Source organism: Perkinsus marinus (assembly GCF_000006405.1).
Source record: "Perkinsus marinus ATCC 50983 genomic scaffold scf_1104296962770, whole genome shotgun sequence".
Taxonomy (NCBI): Eukaryota; Perkinsozoa; order Perkinsida; family Perkinsidae; genus Perkinsus; species Perkinsus marinus.
In genome coordinates, this window is record NW_003205331.1 from 259,065 (window position 1) to 279,853 (window position 20,789).

At 46.9% G+C, this 20,789-nt stretch overlaps 6 protein-coding genes across 6 annotated transcripts; 3 read left to right on the forward strand and 3 right to left on the reverse strand.

The window, feature by feature from the left end:
- Positions 1–2,039: 2,039 nt before the first annotated feature.
- Pmar_PMAR000571 (ubiquitin domain-containing protein DSK2, putative) lies at positions 2,040–3,505 on the forward strand (the record flags this gene model as incomplete). Its single annotated transcript, XM_002771472.1, has 7 exons — positions 2,040–2,483; positions 2,715–2,783; positions 2,828–2,932; positions 2,984–3,098; positions 3,142–3,222; positions 3,269–3,371; positions 3,418–3,505. 7 exons carry the CDS (start codon positions 2,040–2,042, stop codon positions 3,503–3,505), a joined length of 1,005 nt encoding a protein of 334 aa, XP_002771518.1.
- An 825-nt stretch (positions 3,506–4,330) lies between these two features.
- On the reverse strand, positions 4,331–7,390 carry Pmar_PMAR000572 (hypothetical protein; the record flags this gene model as incomplete). Its single annotated transcript, XM_002771473.1, has 11 exons — positions 4,331–4,366; positions 4,688–4,762; positions 4,840–4,962; positions 5,382–5,585; positions 5,628–5,685; positions 5,738–5,816; positions 5,874–5,941; positions 6,678–6,788; positions 6,833–6,991; positions 7,083–7,227; positions 7,315–7,390. 11 exons carry the CDS (start codon positions 7,388–7,390, stop codon positions 4,331–4,333), a joined length of 1,134 nt encoding a protein of 377 aa, XP_002771519.1.
- A 2,075-nt stretch (positions 7,391–9,465) lies between these two features.
- Pmar_PMAR000573 (hypothetical protein) lies at positions 9,466–9,989 on the forward strand (the record flags this gene model as incomplete). The annotated part of the gene is made up of 2 exons (XM_002771474.1): positions 9,466–9,510; positions 9,594–9,989. 2 exons carry the CDS (start codon positions 9,466–9,468, stop codon positions 9,987–9,989), a joined length of 441 nt encoding a protein of 146 aa, XP_002771520.1.
- Positions 9,990–12,689: 2,700 nt separating this feature from the next.
- Pmar_PMAR000574 (hypothetical protein) lies at positions 12,690–12,841 on the reverse strand (the record flags this gene model as incomplete). Its single annotated transcript, XM_002771475.1, has 1 exon — positions 12,690–12,841. A coding segment is annotated over one exon (152 nt), but the record flags the coding sequence as incomplete, so codon positions are not given.
- Positions 12,842–14,439: 1,598 nt separating this feature from the next.
- Positions 14,440–16,884, forward strand: Pmar_PMAR000575 (acyl-CoA dehydrogenase, putative). Its single transcript, XM_002771476.1, has 14 exons — positions 14,440–14,518; positions 14,564–14,675; positions 14,721–14,812; positions 15,328–15,398; positions 15,447–15,511; positions 15,606–15,734; positions 15,783–15,906; positions 15,955–16,019; positions 16,064–16,141; positions 16,191–16,250; positions 16,299–16,383; positions 16,433–16,543; positions 16,593–16,687; positions 16,735–16,884. Exons 1-14 carry the CDS (start codon positions 14,458–14,460, stop codon positions 16,823–16,825), a joined length of 1,239 nt encoding a protein of 412 aa, XP_002771522.1. The 5' UTR covers positions 14,440–14,457; the 3' UTR covers positions 16,826–16,884.
- Positions 16,885–18,304: 1,420 nt separating this feature from the next.
- On the reverse strand, positions 18,305–20,134 carry Pmar_PMAR000577 (vacuolar amino acid transporter, putative; the record flags this gene model as incomplete). Its single annotated transcript, XM_002771477.1, has 6 exons — positions 18,305–18,634; positions 18,730–18,976; positions 19,027–19,374; positions 19,419–19,675; positions 19,720–19,914; positions 19,957–20,134. 6 exons carry the CDS (start codon positions 20,132–20,134, stop codon positions 18,513–18,515), a joined length of 1,347 nt encoding a protein of 448 aa, XP_002771523.1. The 3' UTR covers positions 18,305–18,512.
- Positions 20,135–20,789: the final 655 nt, after the last annotated feature.

Below are 20,789 nucleotides of genomic sequence, written 5' to 3' on the forward strand. Positions count from 1 at the left end.
TGGTGATATCACGTGTTCGTTGATCACGCGATTCTTCTCTTCGACGCATCACGTTAAATCAATTAATAAATGCAGAGAAGTGTTCGACTCACGCGCTCAGTCTGGTCGCGAGATTGCTGTGTATCTAAGCTCGAATATTTCCGAGTTATGAGTTTTTTTCCGAGACCGAGCTCGTGATGCCGTTGTGCACTTTAATTCGGGGAAAGTGACTCGGTCCGAGTTCTCGGAAAAATCCCTCGGGAAATCGACTTTTCCGAGGTATCGCACTTTAATCCGTGGACTCTCGGAGTGGGGTTTCCAAGGCTCGGAACTCGGTAACCGAGTACTTGGACTCGGAACTCGGAGCGCCTTAGCACTTTAATCGGCTCCTGATGACTGTAAGCATTGTGGTCATTGCCGTTGCTGCCGCCCCTTGACTAACTGATTGCGGTGAAAGCGGTGAAATTCACCGCTACAGACTCTGATGGTGAATCGGATGAATCATTTTAGGTTTTCGAACACATTCGAGCCGTCGGCTCGAATGTGTTCGAATGTGGCATGTGTTCGATGCCTAACATGGTTCGGCGAACCATGTTAGGCAAGTACAAGTCCATCTATTTAAGTTATGACTATTCGGAGTGCGAGAGAGCACCAACGGTTTCCCTTGCCCCATTAGTCGGTAAAAAAAGAAATCAGACTCTGACTACTTTCGAGATCGCTTCGAGTTCTAGTCAGTGGATCCACTTGTGCAAACGTCTTCTAGTTTTAGGTCCTGTATTGGATATCCCACTCCTGGGCGCGTGGGTCTGGTGGGCTGGAAGATAGAAGGTGTCTGCGGATTCCAGCCCTCGAAGCATCGAGTTAGTCCGACGAGCGCCTTTGCTGGCGCCGCGCACGCCGCGCAGGGTCGACCAACCGATGCTTGCTCCCGGGAGTGGCGGGCTGGGTTGAAATAAATCATACACGTCATACGCCATCTGGTTTTGTAAAGCTGCGACGGTGTTCGGCCTTACGGGTCGTTTCACGACGCACCCCGAAAAAGGACGGAGGACGCACCGCGGGTGATATGCACGTGTGTGACAGAGACGCACTGTGTGACGCGCCCTCCGTATCGGTATTTAACTTGTGTCAACTAGTTAACCCTTGATAATTAATCACTATCATTGTCCGTGTCGTCCACGTCATTGGATACGCCATGTGAACCTAATTTCGTAGGAACACCGTGTCAACCTCAACAACAAGACCGTCCGAGGAACACCTGTGCCTTACATTTGATCAAGTAACTTCTTCACTTCTATCAACACCTCCTCCAACCACTGCTATCCATCATCTTCGCTTTCCTCCTCTTCTAACTCACTTTGATACCGCTCCATCTCCAACTCAGCAAGTTGGTGAGCTGAACTCACCACCTTTTCAACGCCTATTTAGATAATAGTAACCTCTATTCTAGCTCAATATAATTGTTTTCAACATTATGATCCCCTCCACGTAGAATCAGTAGAAGGATCATCAGTAGAATCACCTCCACGTATGCAGTGGACTCGGTTGAATCGCCTCTTGACCTGGATTCCTCCTAAGTCCTTTAACTCTTCCTACATTTCGATTTCACATCGTGTATGGTTCTGTTCCTCAACGTCACTGAAAACATAGTGTTGAAACATAGCGTCATAGAGTCGGTCGAAAACGATATTGTATACTCTTAACACCTTAGCATTTGGGGAGCAAAAGTAACTTCTATTCGCAGCGGGGGAAGAAATAGAATTAAAAAAAATCGTTTATGGATGGAAGTTAGAGAACTCCAACTTGAATACATTCCCCTAGGACCGTTAAAAGTTTGGAGGAAACTATTTCAAATTCGAGAACTCCAATTGAGACACTTTGGTATCGGAATATATTCTGGGCGCGCGCGTAGTTTTATGGCGCGTGACTCGTATTCCGCCGACTAGGAATGGAATCCATTCAATGGATTGATGTTATAGCAACATTTCGAGAACGAACTTTTCGAGTGTTGACCTCCCACAATGGGCTGCATGCGGAATAGCTGTTTGTTATCATTTTTAATGTCTATAAATCTAATTTTCAAGGTCTCGGGTGGTTCATCGTTCGAGGCGAATTTCGACCCGGAAACTACCATCGGTGATGTTAAGAAGAATTGTGTCAAAACATCAGGAGTCCCTGCAGAGCAGCAGAGGCTCATCTATAAAGGTCGGATCTTGAAGGATACCGACACTATAAACCAACATAAAATTGAAAGTGGCCACACCATCCATTTGGTCAAAGGCGCTGCTCCTGCTGGCAGTAGTGCCCAACCTGCCGCTCCTACTCCTGCTGCTAGTCAGCTTGCTGAGCCCATTGCGAATCCAACACCGGCGCCGTCATCATCGACTACTGCTCGTCCTACTAGTGATTATATGCAACAAGGTATGGCCCAGGGTGCTGTGATGCAGGATCCTCAGATGATGTCACAGATGATGCAGAGCCCTATGGTGCAGCAAGCCGTGCAGGTAGGGCTGCAGTGTGCAGTGTGGGAGGAAAATATGCACAGTGGGCGGCGATTGAAAAAAATTTCCGGAAATTTCGGGAAATTTCGGGAAAATCGTGCTGGTTTCTGGGCGAACCTGGTTCGTATATAAACTTTCACAATTAGTGAGGAAAAGTCTGAGCCCAGTTGCGGAAAGCAAACATATATCCCAACACTGGACGTGAGTGGAATTGACGGCATTTTTCACGGTCAGGCACTTGCTGAGAATCCTCAGCTGTTACAGCAGATGATGGGGACAAACCCGATGATGCAACAGATGATGGTAGGCCTATAATTCGTTGTGTTGGGGGTATTTGTTGTCGACAGGCCCAGAACCCTCAGACGGCTGCTATAATGTCGAACCCCGATCTCCTTCGGTTCTTGATGAACCCGCAGACGATGCAAGCTATGATGCAGTTGAATCAAACTATGGTAGCAGTATCGTCAGCAGGTAGAGTAGTGAATATCGTGATGATTTTGTAGGAGGGAAATCAGCCACAACAACAAGGTATGGCAGCTCCTGCGGCTCCGACACCCACGCCTGTACCCACTCGTGCTACTAGTCATACTATAGTGCCTCCTCCGAATTCTCCGACGGGTAATGTTTGTTGTGGGATGGTATAAATATGGTGTGCTCCTAGGACCATCGACTTCTGGACAGCCAGATTTTGCTTCAATGATGCAGGCCATGCAGAACAACCCTCTGATGGCACAGATGCTAGGTAAGGAGGATAGATGGTGGGAGAGGGGTACATCTCGTATTATCAGCTGGTGGTGGAGACGGAGCTGTCCCCGCACCTAATCAGGCTGAACTGGAGCAGAGATATGCTAGCGAATTGGGAACGTTACGGTCAATGGGTTTTGTCGATACGTAAGCAGCTGTTCATCCTGCTCGAATTTATTGTGACCTAATGCAGGGCGGCCAATCTTGAGGCGTTGCGGGTTTGCGATGGTAACGTTGAGCTTGCTGTTAATTACCTTTTCGATATGGGTGCTGGCAATTAGATAGTACGATTGTAGCTATGTATGTAGAGATACCTTTTCTTGTATACTCGAGTTTTGTGTTCGATTAGTGGATGGCGAAACGACGGGCAAATCGCGATGCGTGTTCGAAAAATTACTTCTAAGATATGAATACTTCATCTACAACACTCTCTTTAATGTATTGTTTGTAGGGACGGTTTGAATCCACGGTGCGAATTCCACCTAATATTTCTTGGACCTCCCTAGGGGGGGGAAGCTGGTAGCGGTGGACTCAAAAAGGCATTGTAGCTGAGTTACCGAAGTCGCCATCTCGTTGCCTTCAGATACTATCGCACTGCCAGGCGGAGTCTCACCCGATTCCCTCGTAGAAGGACACCACTCAACTGAGCGACTGAAACTCAATCTGCTCTGAGTGACTGTTGTGTTCACTACGGCAGGCGGAACGGTACGAGAGTTTTATCAATGTTTGACACTCTGTATGAAGACCCTAGCTTGCGCTGAGGACTGGGTTGTGTATCAGCCTTGGATAAGCGCGAATATACAGGTTTCCGCTGTCGTCCGATACTGACTTCAAACTCAACATACTAGAACTCTTATTATGGCAGACGAGAAGTCTTAAGCTATGTGAAAGTGGAAAGAGTTTCGAAGCTGAAAGAAGTTCAATATAGGCCCTATATTATAGGGGAGGTCATCAACTAGCAACATAGCAGAAAGTCAGTATTAGGCCCTATATTATAGGGGAGGTCATCAACTAGCAACATAGCAGAAAGTCAGTATCGTCGCGGGTTCGGTTAACACAGAAGCCCGGCAGGAGGATTCTGTTAATGAGCCTCCGAAGAGATGTTATCACTCGATAACCTCGATATCCTTGGAGAGATCGCTCTGAGCGTACCATCCATGAAATCGTTGATCATGAGGAGGGCCGCTTTTGGTTGGTCTTGGGGTACGAGGTGCCCTGCTAGGTATACCTGCAGGAATGGTGCTGGGATGAAATCCAGTCATCGCAACGTGGGAAAATATGCACATGGTCAACTGCATTTGTTAGTGACATATAGTGGAAATTGTGAGAAAATGTAGGGGAAGTATTGTTGGTTCCAGTACACTTCTACCGGAATTTGTATGTATACCTTTATAATAGCGGAGAAACTCTTGAGCTCAGCTGAGGGAAACGAACACATATATTGAAACGCTGATTTGTCGTACTTGCAAGAAACCAAACATTCCTTTCTCCTTCCATCTGATGCTGCGGAGTTGACCAACTGATATACCATCAATACCCTGAGAAACCAACCTATGGTTCGGTGAATCGGAACATTGGATCAGTAATCCGCAATATTCTTCCTGTTGTTGGCTACCTTATATTCATAGCGACGAGCGTTGCGGAATGCATTCCGACCGGGCCATTCCAACGCATCTGCTGCTTGTTCGCAGCCGATCCAGTTACCGGCAAAATCTTGATCCCCAGCATAGAGGAGAATCTTTGCAAGAGAAGATGTTCGTGACTTCGAGCCGAGATGATGTACACGAAATGTCAAAATGTCCACAATCGACATCAGGGCGACTACCAATCGCAGTCTGTGTTCATAGTTCACCAACACACTGCCAATAATACTGCATCACAAGAGTCCCCCCACTGTACTAGAATTTGGACGTTCTAGAAAAGTATGGGAAAATATGCACACGGTCAACTCGGAGTTGACCATGTGCATATTTTATGGTGACAATATGAAAACTCTGAGGGAATTTTTTGGACAATTCTTGTTGATTTTGGAACATTTCCTCCCAATTCGTGTATGAACTTCTCTCACGAGGGAACTTTTGGGCGCAGCTGAAAGAAGTGAACATACGTTACTCCGACACTGTCCAAGAAACTATCTTCGACTCGCATGTAACTCACCTCGATTTCAGCATCAAGTAAATCGGGCAAATAAAGACTATCAGAGGGGAAAATTGATTCAGGCCCGAAGTCCCCTATAATGGAGACCTGCGATTGAAGTACAAGCATTTCATCCACAACTCTCACATCGTCTGTGCAGGAGGTGAATTTCTTGTTAACACCAAGTATATCCTGCACGTCACACCGGTTGAGAAAACGATCCAACTGAAAACAACAGGGTGGAGTCTCGTCAAGCATGCAACCCACCCTCGGATCTCCAACTTGGCCTGTGCTTCCGTCCTTAGTTGTGATCCTCATATCGTATCTACAATGCAAACCATTTCACTAATATATCCTATCATAGCAAATCTCCTTACATGCTGATACCGCGCCTTTTGAATGGAGCACCAATGGAGTCGGCGTTACAGACTTTGGCCAAGCGCTCGCACATCAGCTCTAATACAACGGAGTTTAATTCGAGTGCGAAGGACGCTCAAACCGTTCGTTTCTCACGGTCGCCTGCTAAACACTGTGGTATACCCCTCGTGCATTTCCCAACAGCTCTAGTCATGTTCAGATATCTAAGAAGACTGATACACAACATAGGAGGCTTTGTTCTCGCACTCTTCGTAGGTAGCAACGTGCGGAGCGGTACAGCTTTTAAAAGCCATCTGGGGGAATGAAGGTACCCTATCAGGGACGACTCTATGATATCTCCGTCGTATATCCGCCTACTGAATCCCGGCATTCATCCATCCATTTCCAATAGCTAATCCCCGGAGGTTAATATTAGGGTAGCGCAGCCCCTTATTTTCTCGCCATATTTTATGCGCTATTGCAGGTATGTAATGACCTAAGCAGTGGAACTGACGGTTCGACGACACTCGATATAGAGTTACCAGCATACGACTCCCCAGCGATGTAGAAGGCTCTATTTTTATACTGTCTGTGCTGAGAGAAGAACCCTAGAAGGGCCAAGTACCTTTCAATGCATCAGTCGCTCGGGATGCAATGCTGGTCAATGATGATTGCATTCAATGATCAGTGTTGGAGGAATATATGTTCGCTTTCCTCACCTGAGCTCGAAATTCCATCACAGTGATGGAATTTCGAGCTACAGTAAGTGACTTACTGTAGAATTTTACATGCAAATTCAAGTAGAAGTGTACAAGACCCGACAATAATTCACCGAAACTTTCCTCATAATTTTCATACTCTCACGGTGAGAGTATGAAAATTATGAGGTGTTGGTGAGAGTCTCACCAACACATGTAGTTGGCCATGTGCATACTCCCCCCCCCACAATGTTCGCCTTACAAGTCGTCAGCGGCTTCGTGCGAGCCCCTCGTGACGGGCGGTCCCTCAGCAAAGCCAGCCCCGGCAGGTTGGTCAACGAAGAGGAGGTTCGCTCGGGTATTCCAAGAATACCTTAATCGGATATGTCATCATCATTCACACACAGTCCTTCTTACGGGTTCAGCTTGGTGCCCCTTCCATCCTCATTAAGTCTGCAGGGTCCATTCTCTAAGAAGAGCCCTATCATACTGCTACACCCAGGCCCCCCGTTGAGCCAGAGGATGAGAGGATCGTGGGATGGATCAGAACGGGACTCGAACAACCAGAAGAATAGTCTGATGAGAGTCCACATGTAAACAATTGTGTTACTTGTGCTACTGCGTTGGTTACACACATAGGTGGTGAAGCAGGTGTTCAAATGCTTACCTTCTTTCACCGGAACCGTCGTAGTAACCGTGTGCTTGGTTCACATCCGGATCGCAGAGACGCTTACCGCGACTCAAAAAAGATTTCGTGTCCATATCATTCTCTTCCTGGTAGGCTTGGGTCGGCTCAGCCTTATCTCTTGTGGCTGAAAGAAGGCAAGCTGTCACCTGTTGTTGCCTTTGTGGTCAACTCGACACTGGTATAACTGTGAGTATAACCTGAGTTGACTTACCTCCGGTATACATCATTTGAGCACCAAACCGATCGACCAGTGAGAGTAGGATGAGGAGGAGGCTGACGTGAGACATTTATGAGCTGCTCAAATCTACGATGAAGCTTGCAGTCGGTATGGTGTCACACCGTTGGTGTGGATTGTGACCACCGCCTCATATCCGCACATATCAACAACATCTCGTGGTAGGATGAACTGCATATAATCTAATTATGAACAGCCGGGCTGTTACAGCCCGTATGAGCTATGTCGTTTACGTGTATTACACGAGGACTATATCATCATTATACCATCTGTATTCAGACGTAGATTCAATTATCTAAGTCGACTCTGTTCGCCCCTTCGAGATCCTTATCATGTTCTTCTTGTACGTACGTGCTACGCAGCGTGACGTGAGTGTAGTCCGTCGAGAGGAGAACTACAGTGACCAAGATCGTTCTGCTATTACTAGTGAACTCGACAGTACGTTAGTCCGAAGCTCGACTGAGTACAATACACCAGAGCTCGTAAGCAAAGTTATTCCGCGAGGAACCACAAACAATGTCGTAAGGAACGACAAAGCGTGACGCCCAGATGGTGACGTGACGCACCAATCGATTGCTGTGCTATTCTAAGTGCTAACTATAATATGTCATGTCACCATCTGCAGGTCTCCCTTCTCATGGAGACCTATACCCCTTAGTCAAGAATGCAAGAGAATAATCGATGATCGTGTCCTTGATGGTACTCCAGCTTGTCGCACTGAGAGAAAGCTGATCAAAGTTTGATCATCAAACTGAAGCTCATCAAGAAGCTTACACCGGCTGTGAAACAACAAATCTTTAGAAGACGATACACAGTTGAAAAACTATGCGGAGCGAAGATCGCGTACAGTCTGGTGACACTCTGTTGGAAATTGAGGAGTTCTGTGGAGCAGAATAGCGGCATTCCATCCGACGAAGACCAACCGTACTGTATAGGCTACTGTAATGCCTCAAGATACGAGGCATTTTTTCTACAAAGCGTTTAATCCAAGAAAATGGAAACACTACTATGGTAGATACTATGGTTATCGATTATACACATAAACTGAACTGGCTGGGCCTTGTTGTAGTAGTCTGTGGATGTTTACGTCCACCTTCGCGCTTCGGACTGTTAAGTATTGGCTACGTTTTGAACGAGGACAGCGCATCGGCCGAGTCGCTCTTCCCTTGCAATAAGAGAAGCAGCCCGGTCATTGGGTGTTCACCACCAGCCAAGGGTTCTGCTAGCCGATGGAGCAAGCAGCATCACCCGAGGATGGAGAAGAGTGAGATAGAATTCAGCTCGGGACATTTCTCTGTATTCTTTTTCCTCTGAGGAATGTGGCTATCACTGAAGAATTAGTGGCAGGAATAAGGATGAAGGGCTCGGATGCATCTATCTAACGGTTTTGCATACTAGAAACGGTTAGATCCGCCTCTAGTTTTACACCTCTAGCCGAATTGGCAACACAGTGGTTTTTGATGATAGAGGGGTACGGGGAAAGTAGAGATTCCGTCTAACTCATACTCTAGGGTTAGTCACGAACACCATTGCCTAGCTCGAATAGGATTCCAAACGCAGTAACTCGAACAATACGAGCCCACAACTCGAAATTGCGCAATTGGCGCGATATTAGTGGCCCAAGAAATGGGATTGGCCGGGAGCGCGAAATTTGTGGCCAGGATCGATAGACGCCCGAGAATTGAGCGGTGTCCTAAGTCTAAGGGAGTGTCAAGCGGTCAAGTCAGCACGTTCCAACTTGGATACCGTATCCAAGTAGACCCTGGAACTTCCAAGGTCTACACCTCGCCACACATTCTTAGCATATCCGGTTTCTCGTGCACAGCCACCACAACGAGTATCATCTTGCGGCTCAGGGAGGTATGTGCTTATGCTTTACCTGATATGACCTCCAAGTTCCAGCCTGAAACTTTCAGGGCCTAACTCTCCGTAGTTAGTGAGAAGTCGAAGCCGGGTAAAAAGTTTTCTCCACATATTCTTAGCATAGTATGCTAAGCATACACGTGTTGAAATTGCGCCTCAAAACATCAACTTTTAGTGGGGGAGTATATCTATAACTCCGCTCCTGAATCAGGAGTCCTGATCTAGTGCTATACATCAACATAGCCATGGCCGTCCATTCCACCCATGGCCGTCCTGTTACGTCGTGCTAAGTTAGCACTGCTAACTATTGTGACTCGTCACTCGCACTGGAGTTGGTTTATGGTTTGGCAGTCCGTGGCAATTTCCACACCCCGGGTACCGTTTTTGCTGAGGGTGTCTCCCAGAAATTGACGTACACTGACCTTTACACTGTTTTACGTACGGGCTTTCTCAAGGACGACCCAATATACCAACGTTTGCAACGCGAGTCTCCGAGCACTGATGGTGCCACTTTGTGGCGGGCGGCTATTGATGAGGTCGATAACCACACCATGGCTGGTCCCATCGACGGCGACAGTTATACGACTGACTATTTGATTTCACGTAGATTTCCCGTACGCCAGGTCTCCAAAACGAGGCCCTGTGACGATTACACTGCGTCGGGTCTGAACGATTGCCAATACTTCGATCGTCCCATGGCTCTACCCACCATTGACTTGATTACACAGATGTACAACGCTCTGTCGGGTTCCTGGCCTGATGATCTTGATCCGCATATGGAGTGCTGATCGCTAGAGTGCTTATCGGCAAGTCGCGTCGTTTCCTCCACACACTTTCTCTACTCTTGTCGCTATTCGTAATCCGTCTACGCCGCATTTATATTTGTTTAGACACTTCGCTCAGGCTTTTGGAGCCAGATCGAGTGTCTGGAACTACCTACGAGTATCACAAGCATTGGTCTTCCTCTCCAGGGCATATTTTTCCACTATCGTCGTTAGCTATATCGATGATTTTTCTGGCGGCGAAGGTGTATCGACTGTCGACTCAGCCTACTCTTCCTTCCTCTTTTTGAACTCTATTCTAGGCTGGAAATTAAAAACTTCGAAAAGTTCTTCACCTTCTCATGCCATGGTTCTTTTAGGCATCGAAATATCTGTCTACAAACGAGCTGTTTCTCTTTCTGTTCCGCGTGAAAAATTACATCGTATTTGTGGTTCTCTTGTCAATATTCTCTCATCGGGAGTTCTACCTTTTGGTCGAGCCTTAAAATTATGCGGTAAGTTAAATGTTGCTGCTTCCACCTTTGCTTCCTGTGCTGGTAGACCCTTCATTCGGGTGCTTTACGATCATATCCATTTTGGACGTAAGTCCGGTTCGTCTTCCCAGTCACACTGCCATCGATTGTCTCCGATCATTGCTTTTTCTTTTACGCAGCTTCTCTGATGGACGATGCTTGACGTTATCCTCATTACATAGCTTTCCTGCGGCTGTCATATACTCTGATGCCGATGGGGATTGCCGTCTTGGAGGCTCCAAGTTGGAGCATGCCTTATTCGTCTCCACCACAAAAATGTCTACTTCTCAGAACCCTTACCTTTGTCTCTCTCGGCCATCTCTTGTTCCGATCCACCTAACATAGTCTTCCAAGAATGTTGTGCAACCCTCTGTGCAATCTCGACATTTGGTCCCATGCTCCGTAATCATCGTGTGATGATCTTCATCGATGCTACATTTGTAGAACACATGATCTTGAAAGGTTCGTCCAAATCGCCTTCGCTCAATCGCCTGGGACTCGCGTTCTGGCTCTTAGCTGCAAAGATCGTCATTTCGATGTGGATTGGTGGTATACGAAGTCAATTTAACTTGGCTGATGCTCCTTCGCGTAGACTTTATCATGACTTCTTTTCTTGGGATCGGTATAGGTTGATAAGTTCGCGTCCATCTTTATTACATTATGGAAATTGTCAGCATGCCCTCACGACGTGATGTTATAATATTCATGACTCGTGTAGGTATGTTTCTTGCTTTTCGTTTTGCAGTCTTTGTTCATTCGTCAGCAAAAACTCTTCATTTCTCTCAATGTCTGACGAGATTCCCTTTCCACTGCATGTTGCTGCTGCGAGACTAAATCTGCAACGACTGGGAAGTGCTCGATTACAGGCCTCATTTACATCCACATCGGTACCACGCCGCATACTTGTAGATCCTTCCACTGTAATTGCGTCCACAGTGTGGACGCATAAGAGAACACACGATATTGTTGCAGCCTTCCCTCCGACTAACCAGTTATCGTTCCTTAAATTAATGAGAGATCAGAACATCAACATTACCCCACTCATCGAAAGAGCAGCTTTCGAACTACCTTTGGCAAAGGTCCTTTGCGCTCTGTTCTTCCATCTACATTAGCAAGCTACAACGCCGGTCTACGTCACTACTTTGCTTTCTGTCGTTTATGGTCCGAGTTGTCGGGTACCTCCTTCGAATTTTTACCTCCGTCAGCGTCGATGCTGATGCGTTGGCTTGCTACATACCGTGACGCTTTGACCCAAGATTGTGAGAGCTTGGAAAAGGAATGGATAAGATGACGGCTGAGGAGTGTTTAGTGCCAGGTCGCGTAGAAAATATAGGCAGACGAGTGTATGTTAGACAACAAGTAGCATATGGAGCCGTAGAATATGAATGTATGCAGTTTTACAAACTTTATAGTGGCTCCCTTAGGGTTCTGTCTACTTGACTCTGTCTATGACGCCGTTAGCATACAAGGCGCGATCTGGAGCATCGATCCGCATATCATCAGTCATATTATCGTCAGTTTCGTACGGTGTGTCATCCGATCGCAACATTCTGATATACGCGATTCTGTCTGTAGGCGCTGAAGTATCATTGACCTGCACACACATTGACACTAAGAGTCTTGGTCTGAGACGGACGAACATAATAATGTGTTTTAGCAAATTAGAGAGGCGGTTCACTACAATTTGTAGTCTATAAATGCACTCCCATCGTGGTGTCTCTCTCAGCCATTTCATCATACGGTGATATGTGTTTCTCTCTGAGATTTGATACGGCACACATCGACGGAGTGAAAGCGCCTGCTATTTGCGCAATATAATCTCATCGATGCTTCTCTAGCCTAACACATTTCGTCAGTGTTTTCTTGTTGGAGTTGTATTCTCGGTTTGCCACTTACGGGAGTAGACGTTCGGCAACATACTTCAAGGACTTCAGCAAGACTCGTGCAAGCGACACTGATCTTAACTTGAGATTGATTCTGGGAGCTCTTGCTCGTCAGTGTGCAAATCATCAACTGAAAACACGATACATTGGTTGTGCGAAAGAATATTGATGAGAGGCGGCGGACGAAAACAAGATGGTCCGGAAAAGTTGTCTAGATTGAAGTCATCTGAAGCTGTTCAAAGCCGCGAGATAACATAAAGGCTCCTCAAGGCCTCGAGCAGAAGCATTGGCTGTTAAAATGCAGGAAGCACTTCTCGCCTTCAGGGCATGGTGGATTGCAACTGCCAGTGGCACATTCATAAGTGGGCTGGACCAGGGCACGGAGTTGGGCGTCGCATTGTGGTACGATGGAGAGCAGGGCAAACCAAATGATGGTGATCAGGGAAAAGTAGGTCTTAACCATTTTAGATAATAACGGATATTAAATAACCTGTATGAGGAAGCCTTTAGGATGTTCATTCACGTCATGTCACGGCATGTTCGCGCGCGTATGCACGAATCTCGCTCGCCCATTGTTCGTTGCGTGAAACGGCTCGCAGCCCCCAGGCTGAAATGGACAAGATAAGAAGCCTTATTACCTACTATGGATATCCCTAGTGTTGTTGAGTCAACCAGTGCGGGTATTACTACTAACATGGTGGAGAACCCGCTGGCTGAGCCCCTTGAAGTCCTCGGTATTGCTGAACGGGTGTTACTACTAACTCGGCTACAGTATGCGCACAACCGCCGTTGTGCGCGCATAGGCACTCCGACGGAGTCTCTCCATACACCGGATATTGTACGACATACTACGCCCTAGCTGTGGATTCGCCAACAACGAGGCTTTCGAAGGGTCGGAATCCACTCCGCTTCTCTCATGCTTGTCGGTACGAGATATGACTGTGTAACAACGCGTTGGCAGCCGCTCCCTATACATGCGTGAGAAACTAGTTCTGACAACTCATGATAATTACAAAATAACGAATGTTCGTAGTAGAATTTCCTCCCCGCTGGCCAGAAAGTTATCACTTAGTCACAGATCGCTGTTTTACCGTCATTTACAACCTTGTATCGAATACCGACTCTTGTAAAGGAACGCGGTTTCTTGGGAGAACATTTGCGAGAGTCCCCTCGTGAAAGTACTGCTGTGCGGACCGCACAGGGTGGCCGATTCCGGCTCGCGCGGGATGTAATGTATGTAACAGTGTGTGTTTGAGGAGTACATGATCTTGAATTGCCACAACCGGAGATCGTTTCTGATGTTAGGATTGTATTTCTAGTGTGACAATCTGACGCAACGCTCATTTGACAACGCTGACGTCAAGGCTTGGTACATGTTGGAATGTGTATATGATGAAAGTGTTGTCTTGGGCTCATACAAATTGGTCAAGTACAGCTCAGCTGACCGTGAGTGAGAGTCTGTTGCGATACCATCGGGATCGGCCCATCCGCCCAGCTGGTGCATACACCAGACGACGCTGAATATAAAGCATGGGACACCGTAGAAGCATTGGTGCTCACTGGTCTGATCCTCCGGCTTGATGCGTCTCCCTGTGATGGTACGCGACAAGAGTCTGTAGCAGAGCCTAGGGCGGCAAGAAGAGTGTATATCGCGATGAATGCTAATATGGCATGCATTGAAGTTGAAACTTCAATCCAAAATCGGCGTCTTCTGGGCGAGCATGGACACCGGTTGAGAAAGTCAAAGGTCATGCAAGTGAGCAAGACCCCTCGTTCGTAGGAAACGGGAAAAGGGGTGGGATCGACAGGATTCTGAGTAGCTTTGAGAAGATCTCGTTGCTCTGTCGTGTTCCGGGGCGGTTTGAATGATTCCGCGGCTTGGATTTTATTATTACCCTCGGATTCTGTATTCCACAGAATACAGGTGATAGTAGCTGATCGGCTCACTTCGATCACGCCTGTCGTTATTGGTGATCGAATCCCTGTTCATGAGATGGAAGTGAAATTCGACGAGGGCCTTCGGTCGGCTTCAAAGGCTTCTGCGATTGCCTCAGTAGAAGTCTAGTCTCTGTTTGAAAAATGGCTAGATTCGAGCCCTTCGGAGATCAGCACAAGTTCTGTGAGCCGTCTTGGTATCAAGGTAAGGCACCCCTGACGTTTTGCAGCGGAGTCGTCGTTTGGGCAGGTGCCTTTACGCCTTACTATACGGCTTCACATGCTGAGTTCAGGAAACGTGTGAGGGACTTCGTGATGAAAGAGATCGACCCTTACGCTGAGAGTTGGCTTGAAAAAGGCGGGTGAGTGAGGGCCACAACTTGACGTTCTCGCACGTCACTTTCAAGCTACCCTCTGAGCATCCACAAGAAAATGTACGACGCTGGACTGCAACAAGCTGTACTCAGAGTCCCGTCTGAGCTCAGCAAAACGCCACTAGGTATGTGCATTTATAGTTTTGTTGTAAAGACGTCCAGGGTATTTTGTGACCGCGCGTATCCGCGCTCAAAAACGCCACCTGTCAACTCGATAGTTTTGGGTGTCAACGTGGAGGACGAACTCACCGAGCACCCCCAAAGAATGTGCTACCCATTACTAAGGACCTCAGGAACTGCATGCTGCTAGAAACTCGCACGCTCCGCTGTTCCAGTGTGAGCTGCATTTATTTGAATTGAGGCTAGCGTGACGCGAGTGTGCGCTTATGAGGACGACTCGCTTATTAGAATATTTTTCTTGTAAGCCTCGGTAGCTCAGTCGGTAGAGCGCGTGCCTTTTAAGCCCGTGGTCGTGGGTTCGAGCCCCGCCCGAGGTGTTTTGGGTAGTTAGCGCTTCAGCAATGTATATACGGTCGAGTAGTGAGACGTCAACGAGATCAAAATACAGTACATTCTTGGAAGATGCACTGTTGTATCTTATGGACAATGATTCCCCGGGGAAAAACTTGAGCCATTTCAGAAGAATATGACATCTTCCACGAGATAATATTTTTCGACGAGATGGCTAGAGCGGAATGTTATCCGCGCATGGTAAGTCTCCAGTAAGTGCACTCAGGGGACCACCCTAATGCCTGTTAGATAAGCATCGATTCCATGGCTTTGCCTCCACTCATTAAGTACGGCCCGGCTCATTTACGCGAAAAGTACGTAACGCCTGATATCTCCAACGCTAGAATTGAACTGGATTTTGCAGATCTTGAGCTCTCGACGTTTTTTGAATAATCGAACATACTTTAGGTTAGTGCCGCAAGTCGTGAGTGGGGAGAAGCATATTGCCCTTGGTATAACAGAACCCACTGCAGGGAGTGACGTTGCACAAATCAAAACAACAGCTGTCAAACGGGGAGATGAGTATGTTGTAAACGGGTAAGCCGAAGGTGTCTCATGTAGTTAAAGAGCGTCATCTGGCATTAGGCAGAAGAAATGGATTACTGGTGGTTTGATCGCGGATTACATAACGCTGGCTGTCCGCACTGGCTCGGAGGGGATGAACGGCATATCCCTTTTATGTGTTGACATGAAGTCGCCTGGCATCACGGTGATGCTCAACAACTTGGGCATCTCTGGCTGTCCACTGAGACTGTAGGTCCGTGGACTTCCTACGATGGGGGACACCGATTTGAAGTCCACCTTTGTAACTTTCGATGATGTGTAAGTGCATAGGCAGACTCCTATCGAGCAGCTGTTATGGACAGGAGAGTGCCTGCCGAAAATCTGATTGGTGTGGAAAACGGCGGTTTCATTGCTCTCATGGAGAACTTCAACCATGAGAGGTGACGGCCTGCTCGGATGATGGTTCTGAGCATTACCTCGCCGCTTCAGGTTGTTGATAGCCGTCGGTGCTGCTAGGGGAGCTCGGCGATGCTACTCTCTAGCATTGAAGTAATCGCACATGGAAACGCTACAGATATCCCCATTGCCATTCCTCAGGCACGCGATGAAGCGTAAGACTTTCGGGAAGAAGTTGATTGAACACCAAGTGATCCGCTATAAGCTCGCCGAAATGGCTAGAATGGTGAGGAGGAATACTTCGGGCAGCTGGTATACTCAGCTCGTCATCTCAGGTGGAGTCACTATGGACTGAGGTGGAACATGTTGGCCTGCAGTTCAAGCAGAGAGTTCCCGATCGTCAACTGGGGGCTGATTGTGCTATTCTCAAGGTTAACGCGTCTAAGGTCATCATCCCCTTCGGCTCGCAGACACGAATCAAGTTCACTTATTTAGGCATTCGAGTACTGCGCCAGAGAGGCAGTCCAAATCTTCGGTGGTGCTGGAGTGACGAGGGAAGGTCAGGGACGTTATGTGGAACGCTTATACAGGTATGATAGAACTCACTCATCATCATCATCAACTGGGTCATTCGCAGGAGTGTCCGTTTGAGTGCTATACCCGGAGGAAGTGAAGAGATACTTCTTGATTTAACTATGAGGATGGTTGCAGCTAAGGCACGCAGCTAGATGCTGTGAATCACGAATCGTGGAAGATGGATGACCATGATTGTTTCAATTTTTTTTTCTCTCGATATGTCTTGAGTGAGCACAGCAGTCTAACTTAGACCATTGATGTTAACTTGAACGTTTCAAGTTGACTCGGTGCGTTCATATGCCTGTATCGCGGTTTCACAGAGACGAATCGATGCGTTTGACGACAGTATCGTCTAATACCAATGGTCATCAAGTAATCGTTAATTGTATCCATGATATTATAATATGTCTGAACACATGATGTTGGTGCGACACGTCCTATCTCGAGCCGTAAAACCTCATAAGGGCCATGATTCCCAAATCAATTAAAAGTAACACCCTACCGATACAGCTGCTGGAAGGTGTCCTGGTGCGCCGTGCGTCACTGGGATGAGGAGAAGGCATCTTTTCAAGTCGAGTTCAATGCGGCGGGTGACTTCATATTCGCTTCCTTCGATCACCGTCCCGACACCGAGTTCGACGATGTTAGGATTATAGCGTTGCTATCACGATGGAGCCAGAAACGATTAACTCTAACCTAGTGTTGAGCTAGTGTAATCGATACTCTGGGTGAGATGACCCCCGATACCCCAGGTTCCCCGAGTGCGAGCAGCCTTCGCAACTCGTCGGAATTGGAGACTTTGAAGTAGGCCTTCGAAGTCTAACATCTGCAGAGAGAAACTCATCCACCGGTGATGGTGAGGAGGCTGGGGTAAGAGCTACAGATCTTGTATCCCCAACAATAGCTTCGTTTGGATAAGCTCCGAGTATCCAGCCCAAATACCCCAACTCCTCACTCAACTAAATAACGAAAGTTATCGTCACCATTATCATGAGGGCAAGTGGTAAACAACTAAGTTGCAACTGTTCGAGCATGTTGCGAGCTTAGTTGGGGGGACACTACAGGGAAGGAGACTTTGAGACAGAACCAAGTGCCAGGCTTGCCCTAGAGGTGAGCAGGTTGGTATACTCGTCCGCCGATCCATCTGTTCCTTCTTCAAGCGTCTGGGTATGCTAACACACAAAGTGGGTCTTCCGACACCAAGGTGGTTTTTGTCTAGCTACTAAAAGCCAAAAACAATGAACTTCAGTGACTAAAGGAGCCCGACGGCCGCCACTTCGCAGCCACAGGGCGGAAAGAAAGCACAGCCCGCGCACAGTCGCCAAGGTATCCTGAGGAAGTCAGACTCTTGCGGCTGGGCGGCAAGCTGTTAGAGATGCTATATTTCGTTGATCGATCCTTACAAGTAAGTTCTTGTCTCAGATCACTTGTTAGCAAGGAAAACTTCTTCCAACTCAAGTTGATACCGTAAAATTTCAACATCGCCACAGTTTCCCATCCAGAGCTAGATCTTTCAATACGCACACTCCCAGAACACTCCCCAACTTCAACGTAGCGGAGTGCGTTCAATTTTCCACCTACATTTCTACAGCCCCTAAGGAATAACTTGACTACGCAATCCAACAATAACTCTCTTGAAAAGTAACAACATCCTATTAAAACAACATATAGACAACAACAACGATGATGATATAACCGATGGAAATCCTAGCAAAGGTCATCGAGAAGTGCCATCATCTATTTAAAATCATCACAGAACACTAACGTTATCAGGAACAGTAGTATATGGCGCCCGCCAGTTATAGTAGTAAACAGAAGACACGATAACAATACGATATGCTAACCGAAGTTCTTGATGGCACCATACGAGCCCACCGCAATCATCGGCACACACCACGTTAACACGACCAAAATAAACAGAGTCTCTGCCTTGTGAGCTTTAACATAGGCCCTCAACGAACCTGAAAACGACGAATAATAGTCCACATTTATATTCATCTGCGCACTGAACTAACGCCAGTCGCAACCTATTTCCGATTTAAACGCCCCCGGTCACCTAAGACGATTTGCTGGATTCTCATGTAATATATACACGGCATCATAGCAACCATGAAGACCATCGTAAAGGAACCAAGTATGTCCAGCAGACTAGATATGTTAGGAACAGAGACTGCTATTATAGTGGTGAATAGAATACATGCCAGACGAGCAAGGAACCTCTTTATGCCCGCCCGACGAGAGTTGTCATCTACATCAATGTTAAGAACGTACTCCAGAGAGGAGGCAATCGGAAGCAAAAGTACCTGAATCGGACCTGTTCTGTATCTTGCAAGTTGAACCTCGAGATACTTACCACATAATGCGGCACACTGGACATAACGATTGCAATGAGAGTAATATAAGCCCATGCACCCGACACGGGCTCGTTAGGAGGAACGATCGAATCCATAATAGGATGATCTCTCAAGGAGCGACCATATCCGAAGTAACCACACACACCAATACCAAAATACACAGTAAATATTATACCATAGGCCCATCTAGAAACTGCCACGAAATGAGTCGGCTTGGCCATATCTCGAACCAACGTCGCAACAGAATTAGTAACGTTAAATGAGAGAATACACACACCAAAATTCGTTGCGATTTCAATGAAATCCGGTACGAAAATATCATACACGATCGGCTCTTTCGAAGTTATCTAAAATAACCATTATAAAGCAATCGAGTTATACCACAACTTACCCCAACCAGAAGGCCATTGGCGCTGACTACGGTGAATAAGGTGAGGATCGACACCATACCAACAGCAGCGACATATGATACTTCATGCATCGTTCGTAGGAAGGTAAAAGGGATGAAAAATACAGCCCAAATAATTATCCAAATACGTTGGGAAATGGATGGTATCAACTTGGTGGTATTCTCGCCCAACAGAACCAACAACGATGCGCAAATACCCGACATAGTCACATGGACGATAGCAGCAGTCAATGCACGACCTACACTACTATACAACTCGACACAACTAGAGCAACTGGCTTACCCCACTTGCCGTAACAAGCTCGACCGAGGTCCTCATATGTGTATACATGTCCACGACCCTTCGGCGTGAGAGCAATACCCATATACAACTTGGATACCGCAAAACCAGCAAATAAGACACCAAGGGTGAGGACGAAGGCACCACCAAGCCAGCCACAAGAAGCGAATACAGTGGGAAGCATAACTACACCCATACCTGAGAAAGGCGATGAAATTTGTGGGATGTGAGAGGACTTACCAATTGCAGATAATACTATGCTGAAAACCCCACGGATGTCGGTGCATTTGCCATGGTGACACTGGGGATCAACGTCACCGCCTTTGACGGTCTCGTCGAATCCCTTCACCTCAACCTCAGGCACACGATGAACACGTTGCAATTCAACATCACTGCCCTTTGGATCGACAATGGTCATAACTCGAAGATAAAGATTAAAGAAGCTGACAAAAACAATATTAGTTCTTAGTGGCGCACATAAGAAAAAACACGATTCATAATCACTACAAGAACCACTCGCTAGAGGATATTCACCCGAGAAAGACACAATGGAGCTAGGTAAAGATATTTTGCTATTGACATCATCGATAGGGCTCAGTAGCGTTGAGAAATTATAAGATTAAGTAAGATTGCAAGATTTGGCTACTTCGTAAACGATCGTATCATGCACTGTGCTATGCAGAGCACTTTATTGGTGCCGATTCATAATTCTACAACAGATAAATTTGACTCTAGAAGTAACTCTGCGGAATTTCACAACTATTAGTAGGAGTAGTTTATTGAATATTGCTATCATCTGACTACTGCAAGTCTTTGCATGTCCGAAACCGCTCTGGAAGGGGCTCCTTCTACCCCCTCTACGACAATCAATCGGGTGAGGAGGATGATCCTCGATATCGAGATTCGTATAGCCGCGGAGACTCGTGAGCTATTACGATGCCATTCACCACTCCCTGAGAACAACACCGATTATCATCACGTGCATTCAACAGAGAGGTACCGTCCAGTGCAAAAGGTCTCCTCAGCGGTCTCTGATAAACAATCGTCAATCGCTTGTCGTACCGCTCGATAGT

Bases quoted from the DNA above. Each gene is read 5' to 3' on its own strand.
- Pmar_PMAR000575 (XM_002771476.1), top strand. From the start codon at position 14,458: ATGGCTAGATTCGAGCCCTTCGGAGATCAGCACAAGTTCTGTGAGCCG. The intron at 14,519-14,563 runs GTAAGGCACCCC...TCGTTTGGGCAG, and splicing joins TGAGCCGTCTTGGTATCAAG to GTGCCTTTACGCCTTACTAT. The intron at 14,676-14,720 runs GTGAGTGAGGGC...GTCACTTTCAAG, and splicing joins AGTTGGCTTGAAAAAGGCGG to CTACCCTCTGAGCATCCACA.